The 15,961-nt window shown below is 47.1% G+C and overlaps 1 protein-coding gene across 1 annotated transcript; it reads right to left on the reverse strand.

Moving 5' to 3' along the window:
* Positions 1–9,968: 9,968 nt before the first annotated feature.
* Positions 9,969–15,689, reverse strand: LOC126366477 (uncharacterized). The gene has a single exon (XM_050009585.1). The coding sequence runs from the start codon at positions 15,687–15,689 to the stop codon at positions 9,969–9,971; it is 5,721 nt and encodes a 1,906-aa protein (XP_049865542.1).
* Between the last annotated feature and the right edge of the window lie 272 nt (positions 15,690–15,961).

A 15,961-nucleotide genomic window follows, 5' to 3' on the forward strand; every position in this document is an offset into this window, starting at 1 on the left:
ATTACTATGAAAATATTCGCCCAGTAAGCCCGCGTTACATATTCTCTCGCAGTTTAAGTATGAATATAATGAATACCGGTAATTTGAATATAATCAGTGCCATACACGGCCACATTAGCATGGCGGGGATTAATATCCCTGATAACGAAGGGGGTTTAGATGGTTATAAGTATGGAAATTGAGGGGGGGGGGGGGGACTGAAGTTTATATTATGTAACGTTATAGTTATAAAGTAATAAATGATCTCAAGGAAATGCTACTTAATATTAACTCAGAGTCATTCTCTAAAACATCCCCTTCAGTATTTCACTAACACCCTGTATACATAATAATAGTAACAACTTCAAGTCACTATCAGTTTTTGTTTGTCTCAGAGTCGAGTGATATGTATCTATTGATATATGAAAATATTGTTACCTATTGTTAGATATAAAAGAATCGACTGACCTTATCTTGACACTAGCTTACGTACTTTGACAGATCTCTAATTCTTTCGCACATTGAGACTATTGTAAAATATCTTTATTGAAATATAATCACTAATTTTACTTCTTCTATCGTGTGAATTAAGAAGTGGATTACCAACCTCATCAACCCTGGTGTCAGGGTTATTATTGACCCGCCAAAGGCCCCTGACATGGCTTATGTGATAACCGTGTACTTACTTAAATTAGTAAGTTATGTGCCTTCTAAAGCACGGATCATCTTACTTTCTGACAATCAGGTGATCAGCCTGTAGTGTCGTGAGCAAACTAGGGATCACAAAGTAATTTTTGTGGTATGTCCCTACCGGGATTCGAACCCGGGACCCAACGCTTAACCACTGGAAGTCATTACTAATTTTACTGAACCGGTCGTTCTATTTAATACACTATAAATTATTTTGGTTGGATTAGTATCGCGACTTGCTTGTTAACAACAGTTTGATTTCTCAATCTACCAGGCAAGTATGTAGACGTGTAGATACATATCTGCAGGTAGGCAATTAGCGCGTCAAACACGGCTTCAACTGATTGATACGAGGCCGCCGTCAATCCGATTGATACGAAGCAGCTATCATCAATCGATTGATACGATCCCCTATCATCAATCTGATCTAGACGCGTGCATGTGGATACACTGGCAAGATGGCGTGAAACGGTTGAGTTACGACGTTCAAGTGACTAGTGTAATGGTAGTCGGTACGTAAACGGAGTAATTAGGTAACAGATACGTGAATGACGTCATAGTGTTAATCGAAGTTCGAAGAATAATTATTTATTTATTTATTTAAGATACACCATCGGTATATACATAAAAATTACATACATACCTAAACAGCCTATATACGTCCCACTGCTGGGCACAGGTCTCCCCCCCAATCAACCGAAGGGGGTATGGAGCATACTCCACCACGCTGCTCCAATGCGGGTTGGTGGAGACATAAAAATTACATGAAAAAAATTCAACGGACAATGACCGTATGTTATACCATAAATAAATTAACACAGTTATACAGTATAGTCACGGCCTCTGTGGTCCAGTGGTTTGAGCGTTGGGCTCACAATCCGGAGGTCCCGGGTTCAAATCCCGATGGGGACAGAACACGAAAATCACTTAGTGATCTCTAGTTTGGTTATAGGACATTACAGGTTGATCACCTGATTGTCCGAAAGAAAGATGATCCGTGCTTAGGAAGGCACGGCATGCCGTTGCGTTGGTCCCAGTTACTACTTACTGAAAGTAAAGTGATTTTTGTGATATGTCCCCACCGGGGTTTGAACCCAGGGCCTCCGGATCGTGAGCCCAACGCTCAACGACTGAACCACAGAGGCCGTTCAAAATCCACTAAGTAAATAACTATTTCGGAAAAGCAACATTATACAGTCATATCAGTTCGTCACGTAAAAAATTGCCGTCACGTCGTAAATAAGTATTAAAAAACACCCAGTCGAAGCCTACACTCTATTATCAGCAACACATTTTCACTTCAACAAATCTTAAAAAAACACAAAAGCAAATACAGTGGCTACACGTGCCCCCATATTTCCGAGGGGTCCCCAATAAATTCACCGTGTAAGAAAACAGTTAAATTGAATGGCCCCAGAGATATATGCCCAGAGAAAAAATCGTATTTCAAGCTCGGGATCGGCCGATAGTTGGAATAGATAAGTGCGGATGGGACCAGGTAGAGGCCAAATAAATAATACAAACGAAATTATGGATCCAGATAAATCTCTAGTGTTATGACTATGGCCTACATCGCGGGCAAACGGGTGGTGGCGGTCGTAGGTTGCCTTTTTCATAAATGAACTTTGTCGGTGGGAGAGAAAGGTTCTCTGTCAAAAGAGAACTGATTGAAACCAGCTATGGGGCTGGTAATCCTTTTAAGATTTCTTTTTGAATTATTGAGAACGACAAAGAATCAATAGTTTTAATGTTGAATCATTAAGTTATGATGACATTAAATCAAAACATGATAAACACACCAATTCGACTTTGTGAGTTTGAATTCATGTTTCGATCATAATCATTGATACGTGGTTTCCATGATTTGTGCCCTGTTAATGACAATAGGCTCGACTTAACATAACTGGCGAGGATTGGGTGTATGTACCTCTACTATACACCTCTGCCTACCCCTTCGAGGATACAGGTGATGCTATGTTATGTTATGTTATCAAAAACACAGACTTTTCATGATTCTATTTAAACGTCAATATTCTAGTACTGCTTCGAATCTTTAATAGCTGTTGTCTCAGGAGAGCCAATAATAATGCGGGTCCAGTATGCAAGTTAACTTTATGATAATGTTCAACCAGTAAAGAAACAATGCGGTCTTTAGTCGGTAGTAATATAGGGTGCTTCTGGTCAAATTCCAGTTGAGAATGAAAAAGTCTACCACCGACTCTAAGTATATTTTTATCGTCAATAAACGGGTTGAGTTTTACAATGGCTTTATTACAGCAAATTTTATTATTTTTAAGCGAATGAATTTCTTGAGAAAAATATTTATTTTGAATATAGCGTACAATGTATAGTTCAGATTGTTCTAAGTCATTAACTGTGATAGATCCTTTTGATTTTAATATTTTTGTAAAGCGTAATATATAAACTAATGAATTTAATAACTTTGACCAAGAGGAGACGCGTCGAGAGAGTTCTAGAATAGGATCAGAGTTTTCTAAGTCATTTGTGGTGTAAATAGGTGCGGCGATAGTTTTAGATTCCTGTTCATCGTTGTGATTTATTTTAAATTCTTTTACAGGCCAATTAGAGATAGGACCGGATAACCACTGCGGGCCATGAAACCAGAGAGAATTATCTAGTAATCCTAAAGGCGTTACAGGTCGCGAAATTATGTCTGCGGGATTTTCTACACCACGAACATGAAACCAATGCGGAGCGGGTAACCCACGTTGGGCGCCACTGAAACACTAGATTTTTGACTACCTATGCAAGGCAGGTGTAATAGGAAATGGTATGATGAAAGTTACATATATGTTTCAGAAATTTATAAAGTGGTGTTTACCTGAAGGGCACAGCTAGATGTTATAGACCGGTGAGCATGAGACAAAGAAAACTCCCTTGAATTGGTACAATGTATATTTTAAATATACAAATTTAATTATCCATAGGTAGGTAGAAACCCTATGGAGGGAGACAGGTCGCGCTTTGGTCCGTCAGGTTAATTGTCACTCCGTTACAACCATGGGATATCACTCTGTTTAAAACACTGTCCGTACACCTGTAGGCACCTCACTTACTCGAGGACCTCCAACTATCAGGCCTACCTGAGGCGTTCCGGAATACCGTACAGGTGATGCGTTGAGGTCGGCTCAGGCCAGGGCGTGCTGGACGATGGCGGCGCAGCGGGCCAACTGTTACGCAGCTGGCGGGCTGCACGTCCACCGGTCAACCTCGCAGACCTTCACCGGGCCTTATCCGGTGTGTTGACAAAAGGAGAGGCGCGGCACATCCACATGCGCGCCGCACAAAGGAAAGCTTCGAAGTGCAAACAACCAAGGCAAGCTCCGCCGTAATGAAGCTTGAAATAACTTGCAAACGCAGAAGAAAACAGTAGGAATCTTCATTCACAAAACATTGTTGAAATCATCTGATCCAATCATAAACTTCTTCTTACATTAAACTAGCAAAACGTTAGACGTTAAAAACTTGCAAAAACGTTAAAACTTTAAAACGTTAAAAACTTAAAGTAAAACAAAAACCCCATCTGCAACAAGGAATGGCAATGATTAGCATGTGGTTCAGCTGACAGCGTGGCAAGGCAACTCACGAGTGTAAAACAAAGAAAATAACTTACAGGTTCATCCGGGATAGTTGGGCATCGCTCGGATGAAACCTAAACCCACCCACTGGACCTTAGGCGATGGGATTTCAGTGATGTTGCTGAAAACAAGGACCTCGAGGTTATCACAAAGTTGGTGCAAAAATATGCACGAAGAATTGCGAGGACTCACCATCTCGGTTAAGTTGTTTATTTAAATCGAGACATCGGCTCTTGATGTCGCCGATAAATCGTGGCTTTTAATTTGCCCACATTATTGTTACGGCAGTGGAGTCTCCGGCGCTCTCGCGACGTCCCCACTTTCCATAACCTGTCTCTCAGCTCCGCCAGCTGTCAGTCTGACACAAGAACCACGAACAAAGTTGCCAAACTAGAAAAAATCTACCAAACCATAAATTCGCCGAATCAACGACAACAATCGATCGACTTGTTTGATCCCAAAATTTAAACAATATAATTATAATATATCAAAAATAAATGTTGCAGATAATTTAATATACCAAATTTTGAAGAAAATAAAATAATTAAAAATATTCGGGCCCATCGATAACCCTGCAGCGCCATCTGTGATTTCCTGCGGATAAAATATAAAAACAACGTTATATCGTCAGAAACCACAAGATGTCGCTACAAGGCTCGTTGGTCCGAAATGCTTCGTTACAGTATTCATTAATTTGAGAGATTCTGTTTGCTACGAACGTGTGATATTTATAAGCGGGAGAATGAATCCAGGTAAGCGTTACTGTAGAGTCAGAGAAAGCGTATATATATTATTTATTCTGCAACGTTTGCTTAATACGTCACAAACAGCGGCGAGTAACTTTGCGAGTAATAGAGCTGCGCAGAGCTCTAGGCGCGCGAGTGTCTTATTTGGGGAAGATACCTTGGATTTAGAGGTAAGTAATTTAACAGAGTTAGCGTGCGAGTCATCACCAGTATCAATGCGTACGTAAATGACAGCACCATAACACTTTTCGCTAGCATCAGCGAAACCGATAAGTGTGACTCTCATAGAGGAAGTTATACCTACATGGCGTGGTATTTTCAATTTATGTAAGTGAGACAGTTCTTTATGAAATTGTTTCCACTTTATGAAAATGAAATCAGGGACTTCATCATCCCAATCGAGTTGCAGCTTCCAACATTCCTGTACTAAAAGCTTCATAAAAGCGACAACTGGGCTGATGAGACCTAGCGGGTCGAATAAGCGAGCGGTTATTGAGAGAATTGAGCGTTTCGTACACTTTTCTTGTGATTCAATATGCGTTGAGAAATGAAAATGATCGTCAGTAGGTTGCCACTGCATACCTACGACTTTTGTAGCTGCGTTAGGATCAGAATCTAAATTTATTGTTTGCGGACTTTTGTGAGAAGAAGAAATGCGTTGCATGAGAGCGTGGTTATTTGAGATCCATTTAACTAAATTGAAGCCACCAGATTTGAACATATCTACCATTTGTTTATATGTTTTTTCAGCGTTATCTATACCATCAATGGAACAGATGTAGTCGTCCATATACATGTGGTTTTCAGCTTCATAGGCTGCGAGAGGGTGAGTATCGCGGCTGTCTGCGGCGAGTTGGCGAACTACACGCATAGCGAGAAAACGTGAGCTTGATACACCGAAACAAACTCTATTGAACTGATATACATCAATAGGAGAATCAGAATCGAATCTGAAAAGAATGCGTTGATAAGGTTGATGTTTGAGTGCAAGATGAACTTGGAAATACATCTTTTCGATGTCAGCTATTAGTGCAATAGAAAACATGCGTAAGTTTAAAAGAAGGTCATAAAGATTACTTTGTAAATTGGGACCTATGTAGAGTAAATCGTTAAGTGACTTGCCTGAAGTAGTTTTACATCTTGCGTTCAATACAATGCGTGTTTTTGAAGTTTCTTTTTCTGGGCGATAGACAGCTCTATGCGGAATGTAATAAGAGTGCGAATCTTGCGTTAAGTGGTCAACTTTAGTTAAATAGCCTTGGTCAATGTAAGTTTGAATTGTAGCGTTATAATCTTTGCGTAAATTAGAAGAGTCGAGTTTCTTTTCTAAAGAAAATAGTTGGCGTTTAGCGATTCCATAAGAGTTCCCTAATTGAAATGGATTCTCATTGAATGGAAGTTCTACGGTATATCTACCAGTATCGTCGCGTGTATACGTTGACTGGAAGATATTTTCACAAGTCTCATCATCTGGACTTAAATGTTTCCTAATTGGGACATTCTCTATTTCCCAAAAGCGTTGCGTTAAGCGTTCGAGTGAATGAGATTCTGTATTACAGAAGAAAGTTTTGTCTGAGTTGTGCATGTTTAGAATGTGAGACGAGTGTGGAGTGTTGTGAACTTGTGACTGCAAGTCGAGTTTGTGGGAGATGTGTCTAAAGATTCGTTTTGAGTGAGAGTACAAGATGAACGTGGCGCGAGCGGTGCGTTGTGCGTGAGCGGTGCGTTGTGCGTGAGCGGTGCGTTGTGCGTTAGCGGTGCGTTGTGCGTGAGCGGTGCGTTGTGCGTGAGCGGTGCGTTGTGCGTGAGCGGTGCGTTATGCGTGAGTGATGCGTTATGAGTGAGCGGTGCGTTGTGCGTCAGCGGTGCGTTATGAGTGAGCGGTGCGTTGTGCGTGAGCGGTGCGTTATGAGTGAGCGGTGCGTTGTGAGTCAGCGGTGCGTTGTGAGTCAGCGGTGCGTTGTGAGTCAGCGGTGCGTTGTGAGTCAGCGGTGCGTTGTGAGTCAGCGGTGCGTTGTGAGTCAGCGGTGCGTTGTGAGTCAGCGGTGCGTTGTGAGTCAGCGGTGCGTTGTGAGTCAGCGATGCGTTATGCGTCAGCGGTGCGTTATGAGTGAGCGGTGCGTTATGCGTAGTAGAAGCGTGAATGCGTGAATTTTGAGTGTGCGATGCATGTGAAGTACATTGGGCTTTACCCATAGCGACATATCCGAGAGTAGTTTGTATACCTACTACCGATGAGTTGGGAGCGGTTACTTTTCCAGAACCAAGTAAAAGCGGGAACAATTCGTTGCCTATCAGGCAATCGATTGCAGCGGGCGCGTAGAACTGCTCATCTGCCATGGGCAGATCACATAAGTGAGACAATTCCGTAACATCAATTTGAGTGTTAGGTAAGTAGTCGGTTATGGTGTCAATTACACGTGCATTTACCGTGTAAAAGCAGCGAGAATCAAAGCGCGAATACATTTTAAATTGCGTTAATCCGAGAGACTTGCTTTCGGTTTGACCGATACCTTTGACGGTCGAAGAAGCGGGTGTAATTTTTAAATTTAAGCGATCACAACAGTCTTTCATAATTAAATTACTCATAGAACCTGTGTCGAGAAATAAGCGGATATTATTTGGTTTATTATCTTTATAAACATGAACAGATGCGGTAGGTAACAAAACTGTTGTATTTGAATTGCGTGCGGAAGCAGCGTGAAGAGAGCAATCGTTGTCATCAACGCAAGTCATAGCGTTCGGCGGCGCTAGCGACGTAGGTACACGGCAAGGCGTGCGAGGGGCCTGCGTAGGGAGCGGGCGGCGGCTGAACCGGCGCGGGGTGCGGCTGCGGCGCGTGCGCGGGAGGGGGAACGCGGTAGCTAGCGGTTGCGGCGTCGGAATAGCGCGGGAATGCGTTATTGACAACGTTGTTATGCGATGGGGCTGTTTTGTTATTAAAGTTTATATGCAATAATGAGTGATGTTTGCGGTTGCAAGTTAGGCATCTGTTTTGTGACTTACATATATTTATATTGTGAAAACCAAGACAGTTTTGGCAGAAAGCATTTTGACGAACAATACTATTGCGTGTTTGCGGGTCTGCGTTTAAGAAAGATTCACACTTGAATAGGGGATGAGAGTAGGTAGACTTGCATACCTTGCATGAATTTAATTGTTGAAAATTATTATGAGTTTGAGGTTGAGTGACAGCGTATGTACACTCGGGTGTTGCAACAAAAGCATGAGTAGATTTATTTTTGGGTGTGAATTTATTATTATTATTTTGTTGGAGTTTTGAGGCTGAGAGTGAGCGGATGAGCGAAGCGCTAGAATTTTACTTTGTTCATTTAAAAACTTTTTTAATTCTATAAAGGTAGGAATTTCTGACTGTTTGTGAGTTTGTTCAAACAAGGTGAGAGTGTCTTTATCAAGTTTATTTAATGCAATATGAGTTATCATGAAATCTGACAAGTCATCAATGCTTAAAAGACGGAGAGCGGCTTCAGCGGAGCAAAAGTTATTTAGAAAATTATCAATTGACTGATTGGGTTTATGCTGTAGCATTTGTTCTAAATAGAGAGAGGCTTGTACCCTGGTATCCTGGTATTTATCTATGAGAGCTTGCCATATTATATCATAATTCTCAGAGGTAGCGGAGATGCCTGCACATACATTAAGAGCTTTGCCTGAGAGACAACCAATTAAGTATTGTATTTTTTCAGCATTTGATAGCCTGCGATTGGAATGTATGAGACTGCGGAAATTTTCATAAAACACTGGCCAACTACTGGGAGTACCATCAAAACTTGCTAACTGAAGCGGGGGCAACTTTGGGTTGAGGCGATCAAAATCTTTGTTTTTAGCGTTTAACTTTTCTCTCAGAGTGTTCTCTGTCTGTTTTATAAAACAGTATAATTCGTCAAATGAGTTTAAGACATTGTAATTCGGCTTTGTCTCAGGAGATGCGCGCATGTATTCAATTGCAAGGTTATCTATTGTTTCAATAAAATCGGAGCGAATTTTATCAATAGAAAGCGTTCTAGCAAGAAATTGCGTTTGAATAGTGGGATCGGAAACCTTTAGGCTCAGATTATACAAATTTTGCATTAAAGAAAACAAATTTTGTTTTTTCTCTTCAAGTATTTTTATTTTAAAATTATCTTGAATATCGTCAATATCCATTTTTTCTTTGGATTTTGCCATGATAGAAACCGTTGAGTAAAACTATTATTATTAGAAAACGCGGGTTGAATATCGAGAAACGAGTTAATATTATAAGCGAATTTAGTGCGTAATACAGTAGCGTTAAGGTTGAGAATAGCGTGAGCGTAAACAAATTAATGGCGTAGAAATGGCGGTAGATACCTACCGATTGAGCGAGAATCGAAAGTATTTATTATTGAAATACAATAATAATTACGTAGATATTGCGTTACATGTATAATGTTATGTAAATAAATGCGATATAACAATGTTTTAATGCGTGATGTGCGGAAATAAATATGTGGCCCCTTCGATCCTTGCCACATAAATCTTATAGACTATACCAGATATCGATGTGATCGATGTTAGTGTTATCGATGTAAGTTGAAACTAGTAGGCGTTGAAATTAGGAGTCGTTGAAATTAAACACCGATTGGAGTTGAATCAGAGCTCCTACCCGTGTGGTGATTCTAATAAGAATGAGAGTCTAGTCCCCGCGCGCGTGTATATATAGGAAAACGCCCACTAAGCGGGGCGGGGCAAGGGCGCGGCGGGGGTGTGTAGCGGTGAAGCCGCGCTCAGTCCCTATCTTTCTCTTTATTTTTAAAAATAAAACTTACAAACTATTTACAATTTCTAGGCAATCATTATACAATCATAATATAATCATAATACAATCATAATTTGCTTCTTGTTGCTTCTACGGCGAACATATTCTCCCGCCGCAGCTGCGCAGCTCGATGACCACGTCGCGCAGCTGGACCATCTACGGTTCGCCGTCCTCGGGTGGCGATGTTGGCAGGATGACCAGCTTCTTCGTTGGCCGCCGCAGGATCCCCTTCGTTGTCCTCACGTCGACCGCCCTCGTCTCGCCGTCTGGTCCGGGGTAGGCAGCCACGACGACACCTCGCGGCCACGAGTTGCGAGGCAGCGTGCCGTCAGCGATCAATACTAAATCGCCCACGGAGATGGAACCCTTGCTGGCTCGGGGCTCCCGCCGGTGTTGGAGTTCAGGTAGGTACTCCCGTACCCATCGCGCCCAGAACATGTCGGCTAGGCGTTGGCTCTTCCTCCAGTCTTTGCGGCCGGCGTCGTCGCCCTCCGTGAAGGCGCCTGGCATCGGCACCCGTGATGGACCTCCCAGGATGAAGTGGTTCGGAGTGAGGGCCTCTGGGTCCTCCGGTGATGTCGACACGTGTGTGAGGGGTCGACTGTTGATGGTGTGCTCGGCCTCCACCAGTAGCGTTGTCAGGACTTCTTCTTTTGGCGCGCGCTCGTGCAGCACCACGGCTAGTGCTGATTTGACGCTGCGGACCAGTCTCTCCCACGCGCCTCCCATGAATGGCGCGCTAGGAGGGATGAACTTCCAGGTGATGAAGCGAGCGGAGGCTTCTTGTTGTATGGCCTCCTCGACGGCGTGCTTCATCTCGACGTCCGCACCGCGCAGGTTGGTACCCTGGTCTGACCAGAGCTCGGTGGGGCACCCGCGGCGGCCTATGAAGCGCCGCAGTGCCATTACTGCAGAGTCGGTGCTGAGGCTCCCGGCGAGTTCCAGGTGCACTGCCCTGGTGGTTAGGCAGGTGAAGAGGACTCCGTACCTCTTCTGACGTGCGCGACCCACGGTGACTGTCATGGGCCCAAAGTAGTCAAGCCCCGTGTAGGTGAAGGGCCGCTGGTGATGGGCTAGACGGCTCCTTGGATGATTGCCTGTCGATGGTTGGGCTGGCGTGGCCCGACGGATGCGGCAGACCTGGCATTTCTTCAGTTCGTTGCGCACGGCGTGGCGGAGGCGCAACACCCAGTAGTGCTGTCGCACCTCATTTGCCGTTGTTTCAAACCCTCCGTGGTGTAATTGCGTGTGCACCCACTTGATGTACAGCCGCGTCCATCGGTGGTCTCCATCCAGGATGACGGGCTCCCGTTGTTCTGTTGTGATGTCGGCGGCGGCGGCGATCCTCGAGCGTAGATGTATTAGTCCCTCTTCGTCAATCATAATCGACAGTTGCTTGAGTCGACTGTCGGCCGGCAGGGGCTTCTTTCTTCTTATAGCTTCTAGCTCCGCGCTGAAGGCCTCTTCCTGCACGGCGCGTATCCATAGTTGCCGTGCGCGATGCAAGTATCGTGCCGCGAGAGGCACGATCTTTCTCTGCTGTCTCGGCGCATGTTTGTGTCCTGTGCCTCGTCCCGTTTCTCTGTGCGCCTGTACCTTCTTCCACGTCGGGTCTTCCTCCGCACGTTTCTTGGTGCGTTTTCTAGCGGCGGCACACCTTTCTCTTCCCTTTAGTTTTTCTATGAATTGTAGGACACGCGCCGTGACACGTAGTAGTTTTGCCCACGATGAAAAACGTGTTATGTCGGGTAGCGCCTTCCCTGTTCTTTCTGCGGCGGTCGTCGCGTGCACTCTCTCCTCGTTTGTGTGTTCAATAGTCTCTGAGATGTCCTCCGCCGGCCAGGTGTCTTCTGGTCGATACAGGAAAGGCGGGCCGCGGAACCAACGATGCTCGGAGGCGAAGTCTTTCGGCGTTCCTCGTGTAGCGTCGTCGGCCGGGTTGTCTCTCGTTGATACCCAACGCCATTCGTTTGTCTTAGTCTCCTCTGCTATCTCGGCGACTCGATGAGCTACGAAGGGCTTGTAGGCTCGTGGTCCCGTTCGCAACCATGATAGGACGGTCCTAGAGTCGCTCCAGAAGTAACGACGTGCAGGCTTGATGTCGTGTTCCTCTTGCGCTGTGCGGGCTAGGCGGCAGCCCATTACGGCCGCTTGGAGCTCCAGTCGTGGTATCGATGTCATCTTGCTGATAGGCGCCACTCTCCCTTTGCCGGCGATGAGCGAGATGTGTATTTTCCCGTCCTCGTCGACGATTCGCCAGTATACCGCAGCGGCGTAGGCAGAGCTGCTTGCGTCCACGAAGGTGTGTAGCTCCACGAACCGGGCGCATGTGAGCGAGGCATAGCACCGAGGTACGGCTAGTTGTGAGAGGCGCCGCGCATGCTCCGTCCATTTTTTCCATGCTTCTGCTTCGGGGGTAGGCAGCGCGTCGTCCCATCCTATTCCGGTGCGCCAGGTGTCCTGAATGATGCGCTTCGCTTGTATGGTCACGGGCGTGGCGATTCCCAGCGGGTCGTAGAGTGACATCGTCGTTCGTAACGCTTCCCTCTTCGTTGGCACGCGCTCGCCGTGTAGTATGTCGGTGGGTATCCGGGCTTCATTCATATTGAAGGACAGCGTGTCGCGCTCTGGGTACCATATCATTCCCAGTATCTTTTCGGGAGCAAGCTTGACGATGTCTTCTTTCGCCTCGGGCGCCAATGATGATAGTACGAGTCTGGAGCTCGATGCCCATTTCTGTAGATAGTAGTTGGCGCGGCTATGTATATAGGCCACTTGACTGGAGACTTGTATTGCTTCCTCTTCCGTATCGAAGCTTGCCAAGTAGTCGTCGACGTAGTGATTGTTGATGATTGCCGCCGCCGCCGCCGGATATTCTTCTCTATATTGTTCGGCGTTCCTATTCTTCACGAAGATTGCCGTGCAGGGGGATGAAGTAGCGCCGAATATTACACTCTTCATGCGATACTCGACAGGGGGTCCCTCTCTTCTATTTCCGCGCCAGAGGAAGCGCTGCATGTCTCGATCTTCCGTCCTTATTGAGATCCGCATAAACATGTCCTTTATGTCAGCCGTCACCGCCACTCTTCTTTGCCGGAACTTCATCAGCACTCCTGGTAGGGATCGAAGTAGGTCCGGCCCGGACAGTAACATGTCGTTCAGGCTGACTCCTCGCACCTTTGCGGCCGCATCGTGGACGATCCTCAATTTCTCTGGTTTCTGCGGGTTCATAACTGCAAAATGTGGTAAGTACCAAATCTTCGTTTTTCCCTTCGGCGGCGTGGGCGCGACTTCTGCATAGCCGTTCTCTATCAGCGTGTTCATCTGCTTCTCGTACCGCCTTTTCATTTCTTCATCGCGATCTAACTTCCTCTCTATGGCTTGAAGTCTTCTCAGGGCGGCTTCGTAGCTATTAGGAGGGTCGTAGTCGTCGCTCCTCCAGAGTAAGCCCGTTTCGTATCCTTCGTTTGTGCGGCGAGTGGTCCTCTCTAGTGTTTCAAGCGCTCTTCTTTCTTCCTCTGTGTGGAAATGTTTCGGTTCCACTCCTAGGACTTCCAATGCGAAGTGGTCTCGAAGCAGTTTTTCTATTGCTTGATCATCTTCTACGATCCTCGCGTGATGTACTCGATGAGCGGGGCCTCCCGCCGGTGTGTGCCGCACTCCGTGCAACACCCATCCTAGGTCCGTGCGCGCGGCGACCAGTTGGCTGTCTTGCTCGCGTCTGACTTCATGTGCCAGGAGTAGCTGCCAGTTGTCTTGTCCTATTAATACGGTTGGCGTTCCCCGGTGATAAGTCAGCTGGTCTTGTAGGTCTTCTAGGTGGCTCTGTCCCGTCACGGCGCACGCCGGCACGCTCTGCGGCGATAACTGCAGGTTCTTCATCGTGCGCGCTGAGATGCTGTAGCTGTGCGTGTCCTCTGGCGCGCTGATGTCGAAGGTAACTCTTCTCGAAGCGCCGGCGTCCACTCGTGCCCCGGCTACTCCTTCTATGTAAAATGGCTCCGGAGGTCCCGATACGCCGATGTGTTCCGCCACCGCCGCCTCTATTAATGTGCACGTTGATCCATCGTCGAGAAGTGCGTACGTGCAGTGAGTCCCCTTAGGTCCACTTACACGAACCGGCAGAATCTTCAATAGTGCTGTAGTATTCTTCCTTTCTCTTGTCGACGCTATAGTGGCTATTACTGGGTCTTCTTCTATGTGAGTTCCCGCGTGGATGGACGCTCGTTGTTCCGGCTCGGAGTGCAGTAGGCGGTGGTGCGAGTACTTGCACCCGCCGACGTCGCACCTCCTCGTGGGACATGTGTGGCCGAACTTCCTCCGTTTCAGGCAGCGGAAACACAACCTATGTTTCTTCGCGGTTTCCCAGCGCTCGTTGACCTCTGTCTTCTTGAAATCTGCACATTCGGTGACGTGGTGTGTTTCCTTTTCGCAGACTGGACATTGTTTCCTATTGTCACCGGCTGTGACGTTTATCTTCTTTTCTTCTATGTGGTGAGTCCTCATTGTCCGCCTCAGTGGAGCGGACGCGTTCTCCCGCCGGTCGACGACTGGTGTGGCTTCCACGGGCGCGAAGCTGCCGCACCGCTCCGCTGTTCTCTCCATGAAACTTGCTAGCTTCATCAAGTCTGGTTCCTCTTCATCTTGTTCGGCCGCAAAATCGTAGTACCTATATCGCAGTGCTGACGGCATCTTCTCCACTACGTGTCGAACTACTTCCGGGTTATGCAGGTAATGTGTCTTCTTCAATGCCCTGATGGTTGCTGTAATGTTTGATATCCTCGTGGCGAAGGTGCAAATGTCCCTCGGTGATTCGGTCAGACGTGGTAGGGCCCGCAGCTTCTCCAGTTCGGCCATGACGAGGGCGTCCGGCCGCCCGAAGCGCGTAGACAGCAATCGCATCACGTCGGCAGTCGTGGTTGCACCGATGAATAAACATTGGGCGGCATCTCTTGCTGCTCCCCGAAGGCTCCGACGTAGTCTTGATAAGTTTTCTTGCTCCGTCAAATATACTGCAGTCTCTTCATAGGCGGTCTTGAAAACTAGCCATTCACTCGACGCTCCGCTGAAGATGGGCAGCTCAGGCACGGAGCGCGGGGCGATGGCGGCTGGTACTGCTCGTGCGGCCGATGCTATCGCTGTCGCTAGTTGACTGTAATCGAAAGTTGTTGGCTTCTCTTCTATACTCCTGTGTTTCGGCTTCTCATGATCCTTTACGGTGGCAGCGGGGAAAACGGCGGCAGCGGGGGGGACGGCGGCGGCGGCGGACGGCTGCGGGGGGGACGGGTCTTCCTCGGCGGCGGGAAGCTGGTCCACCCACGTCTTGGTGCGCTCTTGCATTTCGCTCACGCTGACTATATCCGTATCGTCGTCGTCTGATTCCGCTTCTAATGTGGCGATCTTCGCCGCCGCTAGCTCCACTTCCTTCTTCAACAATTCTTCTTTAGCCTTCAGCAGCGCCAGGCGACGTCCCTTCGACGCTGAGGAACGCGGCGCTGTCGGTGCACGCTTCACCGACTTGGGCCGTAGTGTCGTGTCGTGCGTGCTTTCCCCCGTAGATTCCTCCGTCGTCGTTGCAGTCGTCGTAGTAGTGGCGGTTCCCGTCGTCGTCGTTGCGGTAGTGCCCAAGCTGTCCTCTGTGCTGGTAGCCGTGGCTGTACGGCTTGTGCTGGGTTTCCTGGTCAGCGGGGGGGCGGTGACTGGCGTCGACGCGGCTGTGGTCGGCGCAGTCCTAACGGCGGCCGTGACTGACGTTGACGCGGCGGTGGTCGACGTAGTCGTGACGACGGGGGCGACGGCGGCGGCGGCGGCGGGTGCCGACTCGGCGGCGGTCGGCGTTGGGCGAGTTTCTACGGACTTCATGCTCCTAGTCTTCATATCCGCTGTTTCTTCAATCCGGCTCGAAGGAGAATTTATGTGGCCCCTTCGATCCTTGCCACATAAATCTTATAGACTATACCAGATATCGATGTGATCGATGTTAGTGTTATCGATGTAAGTTGAAACTAGTAGGCGTTGAAATTAGGAGTCGTTGAAATTAAACACCGATTGGAGTTGAATCAGAGCTCCTACCCGTGTGGTGATTCTAATAAGAATGAGAGTCTAGTCCCCGCGCGCGTGTATATATAGGAAAACGCCCACTAAGCGGG

This window comes from Pectinophora gossypiella, chromosome 4 (assembly GCF_024362695.1).
Source record: "Pectinophora gossypiella chromosome 4, ilPecGoss1.1, whole genome shotgun sequence".
In the NCBI taxonomy this organism is placed as follows: domain Eukaryota; kingdom Metazoa; phylum Arthropoda; class Insecta; order Lepidoptera; family Gelechiidae; genus Pectinophora; species Pectinophora gossypiella.